Source organism: Scyliorhinus torazame, chromosome 19 (genome assembly GCF_047496885.1).
Source record: "Scyliorhinus torazame isolate Kashiwa2021f chromosome 19, sScyTor2.1, whole genome shotgun sequence".
NCBI classification, from domain to species: Eukaryota; Metazoa; Chordata; class Chondrichthyes; order Carcharhiniformes; family Scyliorhinidae; genus Scyliorhinus; species Scyliorhinus torazame.
In genome coordinates, this window is record NC_092725.1 from 23,700,853 (window position 1) to 23,724,989 (window position 24,137).

Genomic DNA, 24,137 nt, shown 5'->3' on the forward strand with positions numbered 1-24,137 from the left:
CACCAGGCAGGAATGTTCCGTTCCAGTCGGGGAACACTTCAGCAGTCAAGGGCATTCAGCCTCTGATCTCCGGGTAAGCGTTCTCCAAGGCGGCCTTCAGGACGCGCGACAACGCAGAATCGCCGAGCAGAAACTTATAGCCAAGTTCCGCTCACATGAGTGCGGCATCAACCGGGACCAGGGATTCATGTCACATTACATTCATCCCCCACCATCTGGCCTGCGAAATCCTACCAACTGTCCTGGCTTGGTACAATTCACACCTCTTTAACCTGGGGTTACCCCATCTCTGGATCTGTAAAGATTTAATCACCTGCTAATGCTCGCATTCCAAGCATTGTTTGGCATCTTTGGATTTGTCTATAGATGTGTTTCTGGAACAGACCTCTTCATTCACCTGAGGAAGGAGCAGCGCTCCGAAAGAGAGTGACATCGAAACAAACCTGTTGGGCTTTAACCTGGTGTTGTAAGACTTCGTACTGAATTTATTTTAGGATACCGGACAAGTCTTCAATTTATATTAGGATACAGGACAAGTCTCCAATTTGTGTTAGGATACCGGACAAGCCTCCAATTTATATTAGGATAACGGACAAGTCTCCAATTTGTGTTAGGATACTGGACGAGCCCCCAATTTATATTAGGATACCGGACAAGTCTCCAATTTGTGTTAGGATACTGGACGAGCCCCCAATTTATATTAGGATACCGGACAAGTCTCCAATTTATATTAGGATACCGGAAAAGCCTCCAATTTATATTAGGATACCGGACAAACTTCCAATTTATATTAGGATACCGGACAAGTCTCCAATTTGCGTTAGGATACCGGACAAGTCTCCAATTTGTGTTAGGATACCGGACAAGTGTCCAATTTATATTAGGATACCGGACAAGTCTCCAATTTATATTAGGATACCGGACGAGCCCCCAATTTATATAAGGATACCGGACAAGTCTCCAATTTATATTAGGATACCGGACAAGCCACCAATTTATATTAGGATACCGGACAAGTCTCCAATTTGTGTTAGGATACTGGACAAGCCTCCAATTTGTGTTAGGATACCGCACAATTCTCCACTTTGTGTTAGGATACCGGACAATTCTCCAATTTATATTAGGATACCGGACAAGTCTCCAATTTATATTAGGATACCGGACAATCCTCCAATTTGTGTTAGGATACCGGACAATTCTCCAATTTGTGTTTGGATACCGGACAATTCTCCTATTTGTGTTAGGATACTGGACAAGCCACCAATTTATATTAGGATAGCGGACAAGTCTCCAATTTGTATTAGGATAGCGGACAAGTCTCCAATTTGTATTAGGATACCGGACAATCCTCCAATTTGTGTTAGGATACCGGACAATTCTCCACTTTGTGTTAGGATACCGGACAATTCTCCAATTTATATTAGGATACCGGACAAGTCTCCAATTTATATCAGGATACCGGACAAGTCTCCAATTTATATTAGGATACCGGACAATCCTCCAATTTGTGTTAGGATACCGGACAATTCTCCAATTTGTGTTAGGATACCGGACAATTCTCCAATTTATATTAGGATACCGGACAAGTCTCCAATTTATATTAGGATACCGGACAAGTCTCCAATTTATATTAGGATAACGGACAAGTCTCCAATTTATATAAGCATACCGGACAAGTCTCCAATTTGTGTTAGGATACCGGACAAGTCTCCAATTTATATTAGGATACCGGACAAGCCACCAATTTATATTAGGATACCGGACAAGTCTCCAATTTGTGTTAGGATACTGGACAAGTCTCCAATTTATATTAGGATACCGGACAAGCCTCCAATTTATATTAGGATACCAGACAAGTCTTCAATTTGTTTTCGGATACTGGACAAGCCTCCAATTTATATTAGGATAACGGACAAGCCTCCAATTTATATTAGGATACCGGACAAGCCTCCAATTTATATTAGGATAACGGACAAGTCTCCAATTTGTATTAGGATACCGGATAAGCCTCCAATTTATCTTAGGATACCGGACAAGTCTCCAATTTATATTAGGATACCGGACAAGCCTCCAATTTATATTAGGATACCGGACAAGCCACCAATTTATATTAGGATACCGGACAAGTCTCCAATTTATATTAGGTTACCGGACAAGCCTCCAATTTATATTAGGATACCGAACAAATCTCCAATTTATATTAGGATACCGGACAAGTCTCCAATTTGCGTTAGGATAACGGACAAGTCTCCAATTTGTGTTAGTATACCGGACAAGTCTCCAATTTGCGTTAGGATACCGGACGAGCCCCCAATTTATATTAGGATATCGGACAAGTCTCCAATTTATATTAGGATACCGGACAAGTGTCCAATTTATATTAGGATACCGGACAAGTCTCCAATTTATATTAGGATACCGGACAAGCCTCCAATTTATATTAGGATACCGGACAAGTGTCCAATTTATATTAGGATACCGGACGAGCCCCCAATTTATATTAGGATACCGGACAAGTGTCCAATTTATATTAGGATACCGGACAAGCCTCCAATTTATATTAGGATACCGGACATGTGTCCAATTTATATTAGGATACCGGACAAGTCTCCAATTTATATTAGGATAGCGGACGAGCCCCCAATTTATATTAGGATAACGGACAAGTCTCCAATTTGTGATAGGATACCGGACAAGCCTCCAATTTATATTAGGATACCGGACAAACCTCCAATTTATATTAGGATAACGGACAAGTCTACAATTTGTGTTAGGATACCGGACAAGCCACCAATTTATATTAGGATAACGGACAAGTCTACAATTTGTGTTAGGATACCGGACAAGCCACCAATTTATATTAGGATACCAGACAAGTCTTCAATTTGTTTTCGGATACTGGACAAGCCTCCAATTTATATTAGGATACCGGACAAGCCTCCAATTTATATTAGGATAACGGACAAGTCTCCAATTTGTATTAGGATACCGGATAAGCCTCCAATTTATATTAGGATACCGGACAAGCCTCCAATTTATATTAGGATACCGGACAAGCCACCAATTTATATTAGGATACCGGACAAGTCTCCAATTTATATTAGGATACCGGACAAGTCTCCAATTTATATTAGGATACCGGACAAGCCTCCAATTTATATTAGGATACCGGACAAGTCTCCAATTTATATTAGGATACCGGACAAGCCTCCAATTTATATTAGGATACCGAACAAATCTCCAATTTATATTAGGATACCGGACAAGTCTCCAATTTGCGTTAGGATAACGGACAAGTCGCCAATTTGTGTTAGGATACCGGACGAGCCGCCAATTTATATGAGGATAACGGACAAGTCTCCAATTTATATTAGGATACCGGACAAGTGTCCAATTTATATTAGGATACCGGACAAGTCTCCAATTTATATTAGGATACCGGACGAGCCCCCAATTTATATTAGGATACCGGACAAGTGTCCAATTTATATTAGGATACCGGACAAGCCTCCAATTTATATTAGGATACCGGACATGTGTCCAATTTATATTAGGATACCGGACAAGTCTCCAATTTATATTAGGATAGCGGACGAGCCCCCAATTTATATTAGGATAACGGACATGTCTCCAATTTGTGTTAGGATACCGGACAATTCTCCAATATATTTTAGGATACCGGACAAGTCTCCAATTTGTGTTAGGATACCGGACAAGCCTTCAATTTGTGTTAGGGTACCGGACAAGTCTACAATTTATGTTAGGATACCGGACAAGTCTCCAATTTATATTAGGATACCGGACAAGTCTCCAATTTGTGTTAGGATACCGGACAATTCTTCAATATATTTTAGGATACCGGACAAACCGCTATTTCTGTTAGGATACCGGACAAGTCTCCAATTTGTGTTAGGACACCGGACAAGTCTCCAATTTGTGTTAGGATACCGGACAAGTCTCCAATTTGTGTTAGGATACCGGACAAGCTTCCAATGTATATTAGGATACCGGACAAGTCTCCAATTTGTGTTAGGATACCGGACAAGCCTCCAATTTGTGTTAGGATACCGGACAAGTCTCCAATTTGTGTTAGGATACCGGACAAGTCTCCAATTTATATTAGGATACCGGACAAGTCTCCAATTTGTGTTAGGATACCGGACAATTCTCCAATTTATTTTAGGATACCGGACAAACCGCTATTTGTGTTAGGATACCGGACAAGTCTCCAATTTGTGTTAGGATACCGGACAAGTCTCCAATTTGTGTTAGGATACCGGACAAGCCTCCAATTTGTGTTAGGATACCGGACAAGTCTCCAATTTGTGTTAGGATACCGGACAAGTCTCCAATTTGTGTTAGGATACCGGACAATTCTCCAATTTATTTTAGGATACCGGACAAACCGCTATTTGTGTTAGGATACCGGACAAGTCTCCAATTTGTGTTAGGATACCGGACAATTCTCCAATTTATATTACGATACCGGACAAGCCTCCATTTTATATTAGGATACCGGACAAACCGCTATTTGTGTTAGGATACCGGACAAGTCTCCAATTTATTTTAGGATACCGGACAAACCGCTATTTGTGTTAGGATACCGGACAATTCTCCAATTTGTGTTAGGATACCGGACAAGCCTCCAATTTATATTAGGATACCGGACAATCCTCCAATTTGTGTTAGGATACCGGACAAGCCTCCAATTTGTGTTAGGATACCGGACAAGCCTCCAATTTGTGTTAGGATACCGGACAAGTCTCCAATTTATCTTAGGATACCGGACAAGCCCCCAATTTATATTAGGATACCGTACAAGTTACCAATTTGTGTTAGATTACCGGACAAGCCTCCAATTTATATTAGGATACCGGACAAGTCTCCAATTTGTGTTAGGAATCCGGACAAGTCTCCAATTTATATTAGGATACCGGACAAGTCTCCAATTTGTGTTAGGATACCGGACAAGTCTCCAATTTGTGTTAGGATACCGGACAAGTCTCCAATTTATATTAGGATACCGGACAAGTCTCCAATTTATATTAGGATACCGGACAAGTCTCCAATTTGTGTTAGGAATCCGGACAAGTCTCCAATTTATATTAGGATACCGGACAAGTCTCCAATTTGTGTTAGGATACCGGACAAGTCTCCAATTTGTGTTAGGATACCGGACAAGTCTCCAATTTATATTAGGATACCGGACAAGTCTCCAATTTATATTAGGATACTGGACATGTCTCCAATTTATATTAGGATACCGGACAAGCCTCCAATTTATATTAGGATACCGGACAAGCCACCAATTTATATTAGGATACCGGACAAGTCTCCAATTTATATTAGGATACCGGACAAGTCTCCAATTTATATTAGGATACCGGACAAGCCTCCAATTTATATTAGGATACCGGACAAGTCTCCAATTTATATTAGGATACCGGACAAGCCTCCAATTTATATTAGGATACCGAACAAATCTCCAATTTATATTAGGATACCGGACAAGTCTCCAATTTGCGTTAGGATAACGGACAAGTCGCCAATTTGTGTTAGGATACCGGACGAGCCGCCAATTTATATGAGGATAACGGACAAGTCTCCAATTTATATTAGGATACCGGACAAGTGTCCAATTTATATTAGGATACCGGACAAGTCTCCAATTTATATTAGGATACCGGACGAGCCCCCAATTTATATTAGGATACCGGACAAGTGTCCAATTTATATTAGGATACCGGACAAGCCTCCAATTTATATTAGGATACCGGACATGTGTCCAATTTATATTAGGATACCGGACAAGTCTCCAATTTATATTAGGATAGCGGACGAGTCCCCAATTTATATTAGGATAACGGACATGTCTCCAATTTGTGTTAGGATACCGGACAATTCTCCAATATATTTTAGGATACCGGACAAGTCTCCAATTTGTGTTAGGATACCGGACAAGCCTTCAATTTGTGTTAGGGTACCGGACAAGTCTACAATTTATGTTAGGATACCGGACAAGTCTCCAATTTATATTAGGATACCGGACAAGTCTCCAATTTGTGTTAGGATACCGGACAATTCTTCAATATATTTTAGGATACCGGACAAACCGCTATTTCTGTTAGGATACCGGACAAGTCTCCAATTTGTGTTAGGACACCGGACAAGTCTCCAATTTGTGTTAGGATACCGGACAAGTCTCCAATTTGTGTTAGGATACCGGACAAGCTTCCAATGTATATTAGGATACCGGACAAGTCTCCAATTTGTGTTAGGATACCGGACAAGCCTCCAATTTGTGTTAGGATACCGGACAAGTCTCCAATTTGTGTTAGGATACCGGACAAGTCTCCAATTTATATTAGGATACCGGACAAGTCTCCAATTTGTGTTAGGATACCGGACAATTCTCCAATTTATTTTAGGATACCGGACAAACCGCTATTTGTGTTAGGATACCGGACAAGTCTCCAATTTGTGTTAGGATACCGGACAAGTCTCCAATTTGTGTTAGGATACCGGACAAGCCTCCAATTTGTGTTAGGATACCGGACAAGTCTCCAATTTGTGTTAGGATACCGGACAAGTCTCCAATTTGTGTTAGGATACCGGACAATTCTCCAATTTATTTTAGGATACCGGACAAACCGCTATTTGTGTTAGGATACCGGACAAGTCTCCAATTTGTGTTAGGATACCGGACAATTCTCCAATTTATATTACGATACCGGACAAGCCTCCAATTTATATTAGGATACCGGACAAACCGCTATTTGTGTTAGGATACCGGACAAGTCTCCAATTTATTTTAGGATACCGGACAAACCGCTATTTGTGTTAGGATACCGGACAATTCTCCAATTTGTGTTAGGATACCGGACAAGCCTCCAATTTATATTAGGATACCGGACAATCCTCCAATTTGTGTTAGGATACCGGACAAGCCTCCAATTTGTGTTAGGATACCGGACAAGCCTCCAATTTGTGTTAGGATACCGGACAAGTCTCCAATTTATCTTAGGATACCGGACAAGCCCCCAATTTATATTAGGATACCGTACAAGTTACCAATTTGTGTTAGATTACCGGACAAGCCTCCAATTTATATTAGGATACCGGACAAGTCTCCAATTTGTGTTAGGAATCCGGACAAGTCTCCAATTTATATTAGGATACCGGACAAGTCTCCAATTTGTGTTAGGATACCGGACAAGTCTCCAATTTGTGTTAGGATACCGGACAAGTCTCCAATTTATATTAGGATACCGGACAAGTCTCCAATTTATATTAGGATACTGGACATGTCTCCAATTTATATTAGGATACCGGACAAGTCTCCAATTTGTGTTAGGAATCCGGACAAGTCTCCAATTTATATTAGGATACCGGACAAGTCTCCAATTTGTGTTAGGATACCGGACAAGTCTCCAATTTGTGTTAGGATACCGGACAAGTCTCCAATTTATATTAGGATACCGGACAAGTCTCCAATTTATATTAGGATACTGGACATGTCTCCAATTTATATTAGGATACCGGACAAGCCTCCAATTTGTGTTAGGATACCGGACAAGCCTCCAATTTGTGTTAGGATACCGGACAAGCCTCCAATTTGTGTTAGGATACCGGACAAGTCTCCAATTTAGCTTAGGATACCGGACGAGCCCCCAATTTATATTAGGATACCGTACAAGTCTCCTATTTGTGTTAGGATACCGGACAAGCCTCCAATTTATATTTGGATACCGGACAAGTCTCCAATTTGTTTTAGGATACCGGACAAGTCTCCAATTTGTGTTAGGATACCGGACAAGCCTCCAATTTGTGTTAGAATACCGGAAAAGTCTCCAATTTGTGTTAGGATACCGGACAAGCCTCCAATTTGTGTTAGGATACCGGACAAGTCTCCAATTTGTGTTCGGATACCGGACAAGTCTCCAATTTGTGTTAGGATACCGGACAATTCTCCAATTTATTTTAGGATACCGGACAAACCGCTATTTGTGTTAGGATACCGGACAAGTCTCCAATTTGTGTTAGGATACCGGACAAGCCTCCAATTTATATTACGATACCGGACAAGCCTCCAATTTATATTAGGATACCGGACAAACCGCTATTTGTGTTAGGATACCGGACAAGTCTCCAATTTATTTTAGGATACCGGACAAACCGCTATTTGTGTTAGGATACCGGACAATTCTCCAATTTGTGGTAGGATACCGGACAAGCCTCCAATTTATATTAGGATACCGGACAAGCCTCCAATTTGTGTTAGGATACCGGACAAGCCTCCAATTTGTGTTAGGATACCGGACAAGCCTCCAATTTGTGTTAGGATACCGGACAAGTCTCCAATTTATCTTAGGATACCGGACAAGCCCCCAATTTATATTAGGATACCGTACAAGTCTCCAATTTGTGTTAGATTACCGGACAAGCCTCCAATTTATATTAGGATACCGGACAAGTCTCGAATTTGTGTTAGGATACCGGACAAGTCTCCAATTTGTGTTAGGAATCCGGACAAGTCTCCAATTTGTATTAGGATACCGGACAAGTCTCCAATTTGTGTTAGGATACCGGACAAGCCTCCAATTTGTGTTAGGATACCGGACAAGCCTCCAATTTATCTTAGGATACCGGACAAGTCTCCAATTTATATTAGGATACCGTACAAGTCTCCAATTTGTGTTAGGATACCGGACAAGTCTCCAATTTATATTAGGATACTGGACATGTCTCCAATTTGTGTTAGGATACCGGACAAGCCTCCAATTTATATTAGGATAACGGACAAGTCTCCAATTTGTGTTAGGATACCGGACAAGCCTCCAATTTATATTAGGATACCGGACAAGTCTCCAATTTATATTAGGATACCGGACAAGTCTCCAATTTGTGTTAGGATACCGGACAAGCCTCCAATTTGTGTTAGGATACCGGACAAGTCTCCAATTTGTGTTAGGATACCGGACAAGTCTCCAATTTGTGTTAGGATACCGGACAAGTCTCCAATTTATATTAGGATACCGGACAAGTCTCCAATTTGTGTTAGGATACCGGACAATTCTCCAATTTATTTTAGGATACCGGACAAACCGCTATTTGTGTTAGGATACCGGACGAGCCTCAAATTTATATGAGGATACCGGACAAGCCTCCAATTTATATTCGGATACCGGACAAGCCTCCAATTTATATTAGGATACCGGACAAGCCACCAACTTTTATTAGGATATCGGACATGTCTCCAATTTATATCAGGATACCGGACAAGTCTTCAATTTGTGTTAGGATACCGGACAAGCCTCCAATTTATATTAGGATACCGGACAAGTCTCCAATTTATATTAGGATACCGGACATGTCTCCAATTTATATCAGGATACCGGACAAGTCTTCAATTTGTGTTAGGATACCGGACAAGCCTCCAATTTATATTAGGATACCGGACAAGTCTCCTATTTGTGTTAGGATACCGGACAAGCCTCCAATTTATATTAGGATACCGGACAAGTCTCCAATTTGTGTTAGGATACCGGACAAGCCTCCAATTTGTGTTAGGATACCGGACAAGTCTCCAATTTGTGTTAGGGTACCGGACAATTCTCCAATTTATTTTAGGATACCGGACAAACCGCTATTTGTGTTAGGATACCGGACAAGCCACCAATTTATATTAGGATACCGGACAAGCCTCCAATTTGTGTTAGGATACCGGACAAGCCTCCAATTTGTGTTAGGATACCGGACAAGTCTCCAATTTGTGTTAGGATACTGGACAAGCCACCAATTTATATTAGGAGACCGGACAAGCCTCCAATTTGTGTTAGGATACCGGACAAGCCTCCAATTTATATTAGGATACCGGACAAGCCTCCAATTTGTGTTAGGATACCGGACAAGCCTCCAATTTGTGTTAGGATACCGGACAAGCCTCCAATTTGTGTTAGGATACCGGACAAGTCTCCAATTTATCTTAGGATACCGGACGAGCCCCCAATTTATATTAGGATACCGTACAAGTCTCCAATTTGTGTTAGGATACCGGACAAGCCTCCAATTTATATTAGGATACCGGACAAGTCTCCAATTTGTGTTAGGATACCGGACAAGTCTCCAATTTGTGTTAGGAATCCGGACAAGTCTCCAATTTATATTAGGATACCGGACAAGTCTCCAATCTGTGTTAGGATACCGGACAAGCCTCCGATTTATATTAGGATACCGGACAAGCCTCCAATTTATATTAGGATACTGGACATGTCTCCAATTTATATTACGATACCGGACAAGCCTCCAATTTGTGTTAGGATACCGGACAAGCCTCCAATTTGTGTTAGGATACCGGACAAGCCTCCAATTTGTGTTAGGATACCGGACAAGTCTCCAATTTATCTTAGGATACCGGACGAGCCGCCAATTTATATTAGGATACCGTACAAGTCTCCAATTTGTGTTAGGATACCGGACAAGCCTCCAATTTATATTAGGATACCGGACAAGCCACCAATTTATATTAGGATACCGGACAAGTCTCCAATTTGTGTTAGGATACCGGACAAGTCTCCAATTTGTGTTAGGAATCCGGACAAGTCTCCAATTTATATTAGGATACCGGACAAGCCACCAATTTATATTAGGATACCGGACAAGCCACCAATTTATATTAGGATACCGGACAAGTCTCCAATTTATATTAGGATACCGGACAAGTCTCCAATTTATATTAGGATACCGGACAAGCCTGCAATTTATATTAGGATACCGGACAAGCCACCAATTTATATTAGGATACCGGACAAGTCTCCAATTTGTGTTAGGATACCGGACAAGTCTCCAATTTGTGTTAGGATACCGGACAAGCCACCAATTTATATTAGGATACCGGACAAGTCTCCAATTTGTGTTAGGATACCGGACAAGCCTCCAATTTATATTAGGATACCGGACAAGTCTCCAATTTATATTAGGATACTGGACATGTGTCCAATTTATATTAGGATAACGGACAAGTCTCCAATTTATATTAGGATACCGGACAAGTCTCCAATTTATGTTCGGATTCTGGACAAGTCTCCAATTTATATTAGGATACCGGACAAGTCTCCAATTTATATTAGGATACTGGACATGTGTCCAATTTATATTAGGATAACGGACAAGTCTCCAATTTATATTAGGATACCGGACAAGTCTCCAATTTATGTTCGGATTCTGGACATGTCTCCAATTTATATTAGGATACCGGACAAGTCTCCAATTTATATTAGGATACCGGACAAGCCACCAATTTATATTAGGATACCGGACAAGTCTCCAATTTATATTAGGATACCGGACAAGTCTCCAATTTATATTAGGATACCGGACAAGTCTCCAATTTGTGTTAGGATACCGGACAAGCCTCCAATTTATATTAGGATACCGGACAAGTCTCCAATTTATATTAGGATACTGGACATGTGTCCAATTTATATTAGGATAACGGACAAGTCTCCAATTTATATTAGGATACCGGACAAGTCTCCAATTTATGTTCGGATTCTGGACATGTCTCCAATTTATATTAGGATACCGGACAAGTCTCCAATTTATATTAGGATACCGGACAAGTCTCCAATTTGTGTTAGGATACGGGACAAGCCTCCAATTTATATTAGGATACCGGACAAGTCTCCAATTTATATTAGGATACCGGACAAGTCTCCAATTTATATTAGGATACCGGACAAGTCTCCAATTTATATTAGGATACCGGACAAGTCTCCAATTTGTGTTAGGATACCGGACATGTCTCCAATTTATATTAGGATACCGGAAAAGTCTCCAATTTATATTAGGATACTGGACATCTCTCCAATTTATATTAGGATACCGGACAAGTCTCCAATTTATATTAGGATACTGGACATGTCTCCAATTTATATTAGGATACCGGACAAGTCTCCAATTTGTGTTAGGATACGGGACAAGCCTCCAATTTATATTAGGATACCGGACAAGTCTCCAATTTGTGTTAGGATACCGGACATGTCTCCAATTTATATTAGGATACCGGACAAGTCTCCAATTTATATTAGGATACTGGACATCTCTCCAATTTATATTAGGATACCGGACAAGTCTCCAATTTATATTAGGATACCGGACAAGTCTCCAATTTATATTAGGATACCGGACAAGTCTCCAATTTGTGTTAGGATACCGGACAAGCCTCCAATTTATATTAGGATACCGGACAAGTCTCCAATTTATATTAGGATACCGGACAAGTCTCCAATTTATATTAGGATACCGGACAAGTCTCCAATTTATATTAGGATACCGGACAAGTCTCCAATTTGTGTTAGGATACCGGACAAGTCTCCAATTTATATTAGGATACTGGACATCTCTCCAATTTATATTAGGATACCGGACAAGTCTCCAATTTATATTAGGATACTGGACATGTCTCCAATTTATATTAGGATACCGGACAAGTCTCCAATTTGTGTTAGGATACGGGACAACCTCCAATTTATATTAGGATACCGGACAAGTCTCCAATTTATATTAGGATACCGAACAAGTCTCCAATTTATATTAGGATACCGGACAAGTCTCCAATTTGTGTTAGGATACCGGACATGTCTCCAATTTATATTAGGATACCGGACAAGTCTCCAATTTATATTAGGATACTGGACATCTCTCCAATTTATATTAGGATACCGGACAAGTCTCCAATTTATATTAGGATACTGGACATGTCTCCAATTTATATTAGGATACCGGACAAGTCTCCAATTTGTGTTAGGATACGGGACAAGCCTCCAATTTATATTAGGATACCGGACAAGTCTCCAATTTATATTAGGATACCGGACAAGTCTCCAATTTATATTAGGATACCGGACAAGTCTCCAATTTATATTAGGATACCGGACAAGTCTCCAATTTGTGTTAGGATACCGGACAAGCCTCCAATTTATATTAGGATACCGGACAAGCCTCCAATTTATATTAGGATACTGGACATCTCTCCAATTTATATTAGGATACCGGACAAGTCTCCAATTTATATTAGGATACTGGACATGTCTCCAATTTATATTAGGATACCGGACAAGTCTCCAATTTATATTAGGATACCGGACAAGTCTCCAATTTATATTAGGATACCGGACAAGTCTCCAATTTATATTAGGATACTGGACATCTCTCCAATTTATATTAGGATACCGGACAAGCCTCCAATTTATATTAGGATACCGGACAAGTCTCCAATTTGTGTTAGGATACCGGACATGTCTCCAATTTATATTAGGATACCGGACAAGCCTCCAATTTATATTAGGATACCGGACAAGTCTCCAATTTGTGTTAGGATACCGGACATGTCTCCAATTTATATTAGGATACCGGACAAGTCTCCAATTTATATTAGGATACCGGACAAGCCTCCAATTTATGTTAGGATACCGGATGAGAAACTCTGAATAATTTGCAATTTGTAAAACTGTAGGGAAAGGATACTTCACCCAGGAGTGGTGACTGACCAACAGGTACCTTTTGTGTGAAAACAAACTTAAATCTAAATACAAAATTAACCACATGAACATCAAAGAAATAGCTTTATAATTAACAGTTAAACTGTTCTTAACAAAAAGGAAAAACTTTAACTTATGCCCTACACCTTCACTGTAAACTTTCCAACCAAGCACCCCCAATACAGTTCAGGCACCATTTATAAATAATGTTTACAGAACAGGTTTACTTCCTGTCCTCTCTAGTAAGACCTTGGAGAGAGACCTTTTCAGGAACAACTGGAAAATCCTTCTGTCTTGTCAGACTCAAATCCTATGGCAAAACTGCTAAAACTACAGACAGACCTGGTTCCTCCCATTAATTGCATGATCTGTATCCCACTGAGATGTCCCATGACCTGCTTAGCTAGGACTAAACACCACCCCTAAAATTATCTACACCCCAGGGACTGTCCAAATATAAACAAAATTCCATTTGCCACCTGTAAGTAAATGGTTAGAATCAATAATTACCACACTATTACGACATTTTAATGGCGGAGGAGGCTTGAAAGGCCCAATGGCCCATTCTTCCAAGTTTCTATGGGGCGGGATTCTCACAATTTCTCTCTCTCTCTCTCCACCTCTCTGTATCTCTCCCTCACAATTTCTCTCTCCCTCTCTGTATCTCTCTCAAAATCTCTCTCTCTCTCTCTCTCCCTCACAAATTCTCTCTCTCCCTCTCTGTACCTCTCCCTCACAAATTCTCTCTCTCCCTCTCTGTATCTCTCCCTTACAATTTCTCGCTCTCTTTCTCTCTCCCTCTCACTGTATCTCTCCCTCACAATTTTTCTCTCTCTCTCTCTGTATCTCTCCCTCACAATTTCTCTCTCTCTTTCTCTCACAATTTCTCTCTCTCCCTCTCTCTGTATCTCTCCCTCACAATTTTTCTCTCTCTCGCTCTGTATCTCTCCCTCACAATTTTTCTCTCGCTCTCTCTGTATCTCTCCCTCACAATTTTTCTCTCTCCCTCTCTGTACCTCTCCCTCACAATTTTTCTCTCTCTCTCTCTCTGTATCTCTCCCTCACAATTTTTCTCTCTCCCTCTCTGTACCCCTCCCTCACAATTTCTCTCTCTCTCTCTCTGTATCTCTCCCTCATAATTTCTCTCTTTCTCTGCATCTCTCCCTCACAATTTCTCTCTCTCCCTGTCTGTACCTCTCCCTCACAATTTCTCTCTTTCTCTCTCTCTCCCCCTCTCTGTATCTCTCGCTCACAGCTTCGCTCCCTCTCTGTAACTCTCCCTCACTCGCTCTAATGGGCAGGATGGTCTGATGCCCGCTGCTGGTAGCCGAGTGCCTGGGGAAAGGCACCAATTGCAATCTGATGCTCTGGTACCCCCTTTGGCAGGGTGTTGGGTCACCCTCTGACTGGGGGTGGGTGGGGGGGGCGGGGCACGGGGGGGAGGGGTGGGATGACTCAGCAAATCCAGTTGTGGTTGGGAGGAATAGGGGGGGCTGGCGGGCGTCGCTATCGGACCACCATGTTGAGCGGAATACTTCACAGATCCTGCCATGCATACATTTCCATGGCAACGAATCGTGAATTGTCTCAGGCCCACATGCTCCCAGTGCCAGTGCAAATCAGAGGAGATTCACCGAGAGGGCGAGAGACCGTCCCCCAAACGCAGAGTTCAGCCCGATGTCTCGCTGTCTTCCACTCTTCCTGTAGCTCTCCCTCACAATCCCCGTTTCTTTTTCTCTTTCTGTCTGTCTGTCTCTTTCTCTCTGTGTCTATCTTTCTCTCTCTCTGTCTCTCTGTGTCTCTCTCGCTGTGTCTATCTTTCTGTATCTATCTCTCTTGCTCTCTGTTTCTCGCTGTCTCTCTCTCTCTGTTTCTCTCTCGGTTTCTCTCTGTCTCTCTCCCTCTCTCTATGTTCCTCTCCATCTCTCTCTATCACAAATCGGCCATGATCTTATTGAATGGTGGAGCAGGTTCCAGGGGTTGAAAAGTCTATCCATGTGCATCTTTTTTATGTTCTTTGGACCTTAAAGCCCTACACCTTAGGATATCTCCTTCCAGTCGTTTGAGGTACATGCAGTTCTCTCTTTCTCTTGTTTTCTCTGTCTCTCTCTTTCTCTCTCCCTGTTTCTCCTCCTCTATCACTCTGCATGTCCTTCTCTCTCTGTCACTCCCTCTCTCTGTCGCTCTCTTTGTTGTTCCCTCTCTCTGTCACTCCCCCTCTCCCTGTTGCTCCCTCTCCCTCTAACTCTGCCTATCCCTCTCTCTCTTTGTCTCTCCGTCTCTCACCATGTCTCTGATGTGGTGGGTGTTCTGGATCACAAACAGGTCACCAACACTGGAAGTGGTGCAACTCTATTTTATTATAAGGTTAACTATATTGACACACTTGAACTGTGGGTAAATGCAATACCAGCTTTAACTGTTGACCCTTGCCTCGTCCTAACCAGGTGATGCACTCAGCACATGGTGAATGTCTGTGTTGCAGGCTGTGAGCTCTGTGCTCCGAGCTGCTGCTACTAGAATGAGCGGGAACTCTCCTGTCCCCTGTCTTTATAGTGCGTGTGCTCTCACTGGTGATTGGCTGTGGTGTTTTGTATGCTGTGTGGTGGTATGTATTAGGGGTAATACGGTACACCATGAATGCCGAGGAGCCATTGGAGGACAGATGCTGGATCCCGATTGGATCCATCGACTACTGGGCTCCGCCCAGATAGGAGGGGTATAAGAACCTGGGTTTAATCCCTGCAGCTGCATTCTGTGACTGAGCTGCTGGGGAAGGAGTCTGAACAAGTCTGCTCAATAAAGCCTCGATTGAAGTTCTTTATGTCTCGCCTCGTGTGTGATCGATGGTGCTACAATTTATTGAGCAGACTTAAAAAGGAATATGGAGCTCCGGATCACCCCGGAGTGCCTGCGAATCAGCCCCCACGCAGCAAACGCAACATCCGCGTTTAAGCACTGGCTGGCGTGCTTTGAGGGATACCTCCGAACGGCCCCCGGGAGACCAACAGAAGACCAGAAGGTGCAGGTCCTGCATTCCAGGGTGAGTCCCGAAATCTACTCACTCATCGAGGACGCGGAAGAATTCCCAGAGGCGATCAACTTGCTGAAGGAGATCTACATTAAGCCCGTCAACCAGGTCTACGCACGCTACCAGCTCGCGACGAGACGACAAATCTCCGGGGAATCGCGAGACGATTTCTTTAACGCTCTAACGATCCTGGGACGAAACTGCAACTGCCCAGCGGTTACGGCGAACGAACATACGGACCTCCTGATCAGAGACGCTTACGTAGCAGGTTTGGCATCGTCGCAAATGCGCCAGAGACCTTTAGAGAAAGACTCTCTCGGACTCACAGAGGTACGGGCCCTCGCAGCCTCCCTCGACGTGGCCTCCCAAAACGCCCGCGCCTATGCCCCCGACCGCGCTGCAGCCCCTTGGGCTCCGTGGACCCCCGCCGCGGCCGACCCCCCGGCAACCCCGACCCCTCCGCAAGCGTGCGAAGCCAGAATCCCAGACCACCCGGGGGGGGGGCCCACTGCTACTTTTGCGGGCAGCCAAAACACCCGGCCCGCTCGGCCACCTGCAAAAGCTGCGGTAAAAAGGGGCACTACGCAGCGGTGTGCCAGTCCCGTGGGGTCGCCGCTATCTCCGGGGAACAAATGGGACCACGGGCTCAACCCCCCCAGCGACCCACGGGCGGCCAACAGGCGCCGCCATTTTGGACCCCGAACACCACGAGGGGGGGACGGGCACCGCGATCTTCCTACCCACGGGCATCGTGCGATCCATGGGAGCGGCAATTTTGTCCACCCCCGGCCGCGTGCGATCCATGGACGCCGCCATCTTGGCTGACAGGCAAGGACCCCGGTGTGGCCGGCTCCACACTGCCTGAAGACAACGATCTGATACACCATCCACGTTTGGCATCGGTGACCCTCGACCAGTCGCGGCCCCGGACGCTCCAGACGACAACGACAAAGGTGCTGGTGAACGGGCACGAGACGCTGTGTTTGATCGACTCGGGGAGCACGGAGAGTTTTATTCACCCGGACATGGTAAGACGCTGTTCCCTTGTAATTCGGCCAAGCACCAAAAAACGTTCCTGCCGGCGGGGTCCCACTCCATTGAAATCAAAGGGTTCTGCATCGCAAACCTAACGGTGCAGGGGAGAGAGTTCAAAAATTACCGGCTGTATGTCCTCCCCCACCTCTGCGCTCCCACACTCCTGGGGTTGGACTTCCAATGCAACCTCCAGAGCTTAACATTTAAATTTGGCGGCCCTATACCCCCACTGACTATCTGCGGCCTCGCGACACTCAAGGTCGAACCGCCCTCCCTGTTTGCAAACCTCACCCCGGATTGCAAACCCGTCACCACTAGGAGCAGACGGTACAGCACCCAGGACCGGACGTTTATCAGGTCCGAAGTCCAGCGGCTGCTGAAGGAAGGCATAATCCAGGCCAGCAATAGTCCCTGGAGAGCCCAGGTGGTAGTAGTGAAGACAGGGGAGAAGCAAAGGATGGTCGTAGACTACAGTCAGGCCATCAACAGGTACACACAGCTAGATGCGTACCCTCTTCCCCGCATATCCGACATGGTCAATCGGATTGCACAGTACAAGGTCTTCTCCACCGTGGACCTGAAGTCCGCCTACCACCAGCTCCCCATTCGCCCCGGTGACCGCAAGTACACAGCCTTCGAAGCAGACGGGCGGCTATACCACTTCTTAAGGGTTCCATTCGGCGTCACGAACGGAGTCTCGGTCTTCCAACGGGAGATGGACCGAATGGTCGACCAGCACGGTTTACGGGCCACGTTCCCGTATCTCGACAACGTCACCATCTGCGGCCACGACCAGCAGGACCACAACGCCAACCTCCGCAAATTCCTCCAGACTGCTAGCGCCCTCAACCTCACCTACAACGAGGAAAAATGCGTGTTTAGCACCGACCGTCTAGCCATCCTTGGCTACGTAGTGCGTAATGGAGTGATAGGCCCCGACCCCGAACGCATGCGCCCCCTCATGGAGTTCCCTCTCCCCCACTGTGCCAAAGCCCTGAAACGCTGCCTGGGCTTCTTTTCTTATTACGCCCAGTGGGTCCCCCAGTACGCAGACAAGGCCCGCCCACTAATCCAGCCCACTACATTTCCCCTGTCGACAGAGGCTTGCCAGGCCTTCAGCCGCATCAAAACGGATATCGCAAAGGCCACGATGCGCGCCATCGACGAGTCCCTCCCCTGCCAAGTCGAGAGCGACGCCTCCGACGTCGCTCTGGCGGCCACGCTCAACCAAGCGGGCAGGCCCGTGGCCTGTTTCTCCCGGACCCTCCACGCTTCAGAAATCCGCCATTCCTCAGTGGAAAAGGAGGCCCACGCCATAATGGAAGCTGTGCGACATTGGAGGCATTACCTGGCCGGCAGGAGATTCACTCTCCTCACTGACCAACGGTCGGTAGCCTTCATGTTCGATAGTGCACAGCGGGGCAAGATAAAAAACGACAAGATCTTGCGGTGGAGGATCGAACTCTCCACCTCCAATTATGAGATCTTGTACCGTCCCGGAAAGCTGAACGAGCCGTCCGATGCCCTATCTTGCGGCACTTGTGCCAACGCACAAGTGGACCGTCTCCAAGCCCTCCACGAGGACCTCTGCCATCCGGGTGTCACTCGTTTCTACCACTTCATAAAGGCTCACAATCTCCCTTACTCCGTCGAGGACGTCCGAACAGTCACAAGGAACTGCCAAATCTGCGCAGAATGCAAACCGCATTTTTTCAGGCCAGATAGAGCGCACCTGACAAAGGCTTCCCGTCCCTTTGAACGCTTCAGTTTGGACTTCAAAGGCCCCCTCCCCTCCACCGACCGCAACACGTACTTTCTAAACGTCGTTGACGAATACTCCCGTTTCCCCTTCGCCATCCCCTGCCCCGACATGACCGCGGCCACGATCATTAAAGCCCTCGGCACCATCTTTACCCTGTTTGGTTACCCCGCCTACATCCATAGCGACAGGGGGTCCTCCTTCATGAGTGACGAGCTGCGTCAATTCCTGCTCAGCAAGGGCATTGCCTCGAGCAGGACGACCAGCTACAACCCCCGGGGGAACGGTCAGCTAGAGAGGGAGAACGTAACGGTCTGGAAGACCGTCCTATTGGCCCTACGGTCTAGGAGTCTCCCAACTTCCCGCTGGCAGGAAGTCCTCCCGGATGCCCTTCACTCTATCCGGTCCCTGCTGTGTACCACCACTAACCAAACGCCTCACGAGCGCCTCCTTGTCTTCTCTAGGAAGTCTGCTTCTGGAACGTCACTTCCGACCTGGCTGGCGGCCCCGGGACCCATCCTGCTCCGGAAACATGTGCGGGTACACAAATCAGACCCGCTGGTGGAAAAGGTACATCTACTCCACGCCAACCCGCAGTACGCCTACGTGGCGTACCCAGACGGCCGACAGGACACGGTCTCTCTGCGGGACCTGGCGCCCGCCGGAGCTCCCCCCCCCCCACCCAACACAAATCACCTCCCCCTCACTCCCGCCGGTGCACCCCACAGCCACCCCCTTCCCGGGGGGATCGGTTCTCCTCCCAGGCCCGTCCAGGAGTAAGGAAACAGAGAGGGACAGCGCGATGCTCCCAGAGTCGACCGGACCCGAGCCAGCACCACCACCGCCACCCGGGCTGAGACGATCGGAAAGGGCGACCAGAGCACCATCTCGACTCATCGAAACGACTCAAAATGTATATAATTCAGTGGCCCAGCAAAGCGGCATTGTTGTAAATAGTTAACGCTGCAAATCGGGTAAAATGTGAATAATTCGGTGGCCCAGTAAAAGCGGCATGGTTGTATATAGTTCAATGGTTAAGGCACCGACCCTGTAAACCCCGACCACCCACCACCCACCACCCAGCAGGGTTCTTTTTTAACAAGGGGAGAATGTGGTGGTATGTATTAGGGGTAATACGGTACACCAGGAATGCCGAGCAGCTATTGGAGGACAGATGCTGGATCCCGATTGGATCCTCCACCTACTGGGCTCCACCCAGATAGGCGGGGTATAAGAACCTGGGTTTAATCCCCGCAGCTGCATTCTGTGACTGAGCTGCTGGGGAACGTGTCTGAACAAGTCTGCTCAATAAAGCCTCGATTGAAGTTCTTTACGTCTCGCCTCGTGTGTGATCGATGGTGCTACATGCTGATTGGTCCCACTGCGTGTCCATCAGTGTGAGTGTGTGTGTCTGCACTACAATATACTGGTGTATATTATGACAGTCTCTTTTGACATCTGCATTGGAGGCAGTACCAACAAGGTTGACTGGGCTGATTGCTGGGATGTTTGTCGATGAGGAAAGGTTTGAGCAGGTATCTCTGTGAGTTAATGTTCATTCCCCCTGGGATCGGAAGCTCATTTTTGGTTTGCTATTTATATTGTAGGAGGCGTTCCTCCTGGGAGCTGTCGGTGCGTACGATTGGTCGGGGGGTTTGGTCGAATACAAGGCAGGAGTCAGAAAGTTCATCAACCTGACAGCAACCATGAACCCCGATGTGAAGAATGCCTATCTGGGTAAGAATACACCGGGTGATAACACCAGTCCTTGGGATAGTTGGTCCTCGCGATACATTGCTTCGGGGCACTGCAGATGGGGGACATAATTTTGATACCTGGAGATAAGCTGAAACATACTCCAAGAAAGTTTTGGGGAAGGGCTATTTCCCCCGCCCAAATCCGGGATCCCTAGCCAGCCAATCTCCCTGGCAATGGTCCCGAGGCTGAACTAGTCTCTTCACAATGTCTCCGTGTTGTGTTTTGGACCTTGTGTCCACCCTCAGCACCCAGAGGGTATATTTCCACCTCCACATCGCCCTCTACGGCATTGCTCTCCCTCCCTATCACTGTAACCTCCTCCAATCCCTACAACCCATCCCTATCACTGTAACCTCCTCCAATCTCTACAGCCCATCCCTATCACTGTAACCTCCTCCAATCCCTACAACCCATCCCTATCACTGTAACCTCCTCCAATCTCTACAACCCATCCCTATCACTGTAACCTCCTCCAATCCCTACAACCCATCCCTATCACTGTAACCTCCTCCAATCTCTACAACCCATCCCCATCTCTGTAACCTCCTCCAATCCCTACAACCCATCCCTATCACTGTAACCTCCTCCAATCCCTACACCCATCCCTATCACTGTAACCTCCTCCAATCCCTACAACCCATCCCTATCACTGTAACCTCCTCCAATCTCTACAACCCATCCCTATCACTGTAACCTCCTCCAATCGCTACAACCCATCCCTATCACTGTAACCTCCTCCAATCGCTACAACCCATCCCTATCACTGTAACCTCCTCCAATCTCTACAACCCATCCCTATTACTGTAACCTCCTCCAGCCGCTACAAACCTCCCTATTACTGTAACCTCCTCCAATCCCTACAGCCCATCCCTATCACTGTAACCTCCTCCAATCGCTACAACCCATCCCTATTACTGTAACCTCCTCCAGCCGCTACAAACCTCCCTATCACTGTAACCTCCTCCAATCCCTACAACCCATCCCTATCACTGTAACCTCCTCCAATCCCTACAACTCATCCCTATCACTGTAGCCTCCTCCAATCCCTACAGCCCATCCTTATTACTGTAACCTCCTACAGCCCATCCCTATCACTGTAACCTCCTCCAATCCCTACAACCCATCCCTATCACTGTAACCTCCTCCAATCTCTCCAACCCATCCCTATCACTGTAACCTCCTCCAATCGCTACAACCCATCCCTATCACTGTAACCTCCTCCAATCCCTACAACCCATCCCTATCACTGTAACCTCCTCCAATCTCTACAACCCATCCCTATTACTGTAACCTCCTCCAGCCGCTACAAACCTCCCTATTACTGTAACCTCCTCCAATCCCTACAGCCCATCCCTATCACTGTAACCTCCTCCAATCGCTACAACCCATCCCTATTACTGTAACCTCCTCCAGCCGCTACAAACCTCCCTATCACTGTAACCTCCTCCAATCCCTACAACCCATCCCTATCACTGTAACCTCCTCCAATCCCTACAACTCATCCCTATCACTGTAGCCTCCTCCAATCCCTACAGCCCATCCTTATTACTGTAACCTCCTACAGCCCATCCCTATCACTGTAACCTCCTCCAATCCCTACAACCCATCCCTATCACTGTAACCTCCTCCAATCTCTACAACCCATCCCTATCACTGTAACCTCCTCCAATCTCTACAACCCATCCCTATCACTGTAACCTCCTCCAATCCCTACAACCCATCCCTATCACTGTAACCTCCTCCAATCCCTACATCCCATCCCTATTACTGTAACCTCCTCCAATCCCTACAGCCCATCCCTATCACTGTAACCTCCTCCAATCTCTACAACCCATCCCTATCACTGTAACCTCCTCCAATCCCTACAGCCCATCCCTATCACTGTAACCTCCTCCAATCTCTACAACCCATCCCTATCACTGTAACCTCCTCCAATCGCTACAACCCATCCCTATCACTGTAACCTCCTCCAATCCCTACAACCCATCCCTATCACTGTAACCTCCTCCAATCTCTACAACCCATCCCTATCACTGTAACCTCCTCCAATCCCTACAACCCATCCCTATCACTGTAACCTCCTCCAATCCCTACAGCCCATCCCTATCACTGTAACCTCCTCCAATCTCTACAACCCATCCCTATCACTGTAACCTCCTCCAATCCCTACAACCCATCCCTATCACTGTAACCTCCTCCAATCCCTACAACCCATCCCTATCACTGTAACCTCCTCCAATTCCTACAGCCCATCCCTATCACTGTAACCTCCTCCAATCCCTACAACCCATCCCTATCACTGTAACCTCCTCCAATCTCTACAACCCATCCCTATCACTGTAACCTCCTCCAATCCCTACAGCCCATCCCTATCACTGTAACCTCCTCCAATCCCTACAGCCCATCCCTATCACTGTAACCTCCTCCAATCTCTACAACCCATCCCTATCACTGTAACCTCCTCCAATCCCTACAACCCATCCCTATCACTGTAACCTCCTCCAATCCCTACAACCCATCCCTATCACTGTAACCTCCTCCAATTCCTACAGCCCATCCCTATCACTGTAACCTCCTCCAATTCCTACAGCCCATCCCTATCACTGTAACCTCCTCCAATCCCTACAACCCATCCCTATCACTGTAACCTCCTCCAATCTCTACAACCCATCCCTATCACTGTAACCTCCTCCAATCCCTACAGCCCATCCCTATCACTGTAACCTCCTCCAATTCCTACAGCCCATCCCTATCACTGTAACCTCCTCCAATCTCTACAACCCATCCCTATCACTGTAACCTCCTCCAATTCCTACAGCCCATCCCTATCACTGTAACCTCCTCCAATTCCTACAGCCCATCCCTATCACTGTAACCTCCTCCAATCCCTACAACCCATCCCTATCACTGTAACCTCCTCCAATCCCTACAACCCATCCCTATCACTGTAACCTCCTCCAATCCCTACACCCATCCCTATCACTGTAACCTCCTCCAATCTCTACAACCCATC

The 24,137-nt window shown here is 45.8% G+C and overlaps 1 protein-coding gene across 1 annotated transcript in view; it reads left to right on the plus strand.

The window, feature by feature from the left end:
* Positions 1–24,137, plus strand: part of LOC140396640 (integrin alpha-M-like) — a 283,291-nt gene that overhangs the window by 154,030 nt on the left and 105,124 nt on the right. The window contains exon 11 of the mRNA XM_072485434.1: positions 20,974–21,103. Within this exon, the coding sequence (XP_072341535.1) occupies positions 20,974–21,103 (130 nt within the window). The remainder of the gene's footprint in view (positions 1–20,973; positions 21,104–24,137) is intronic.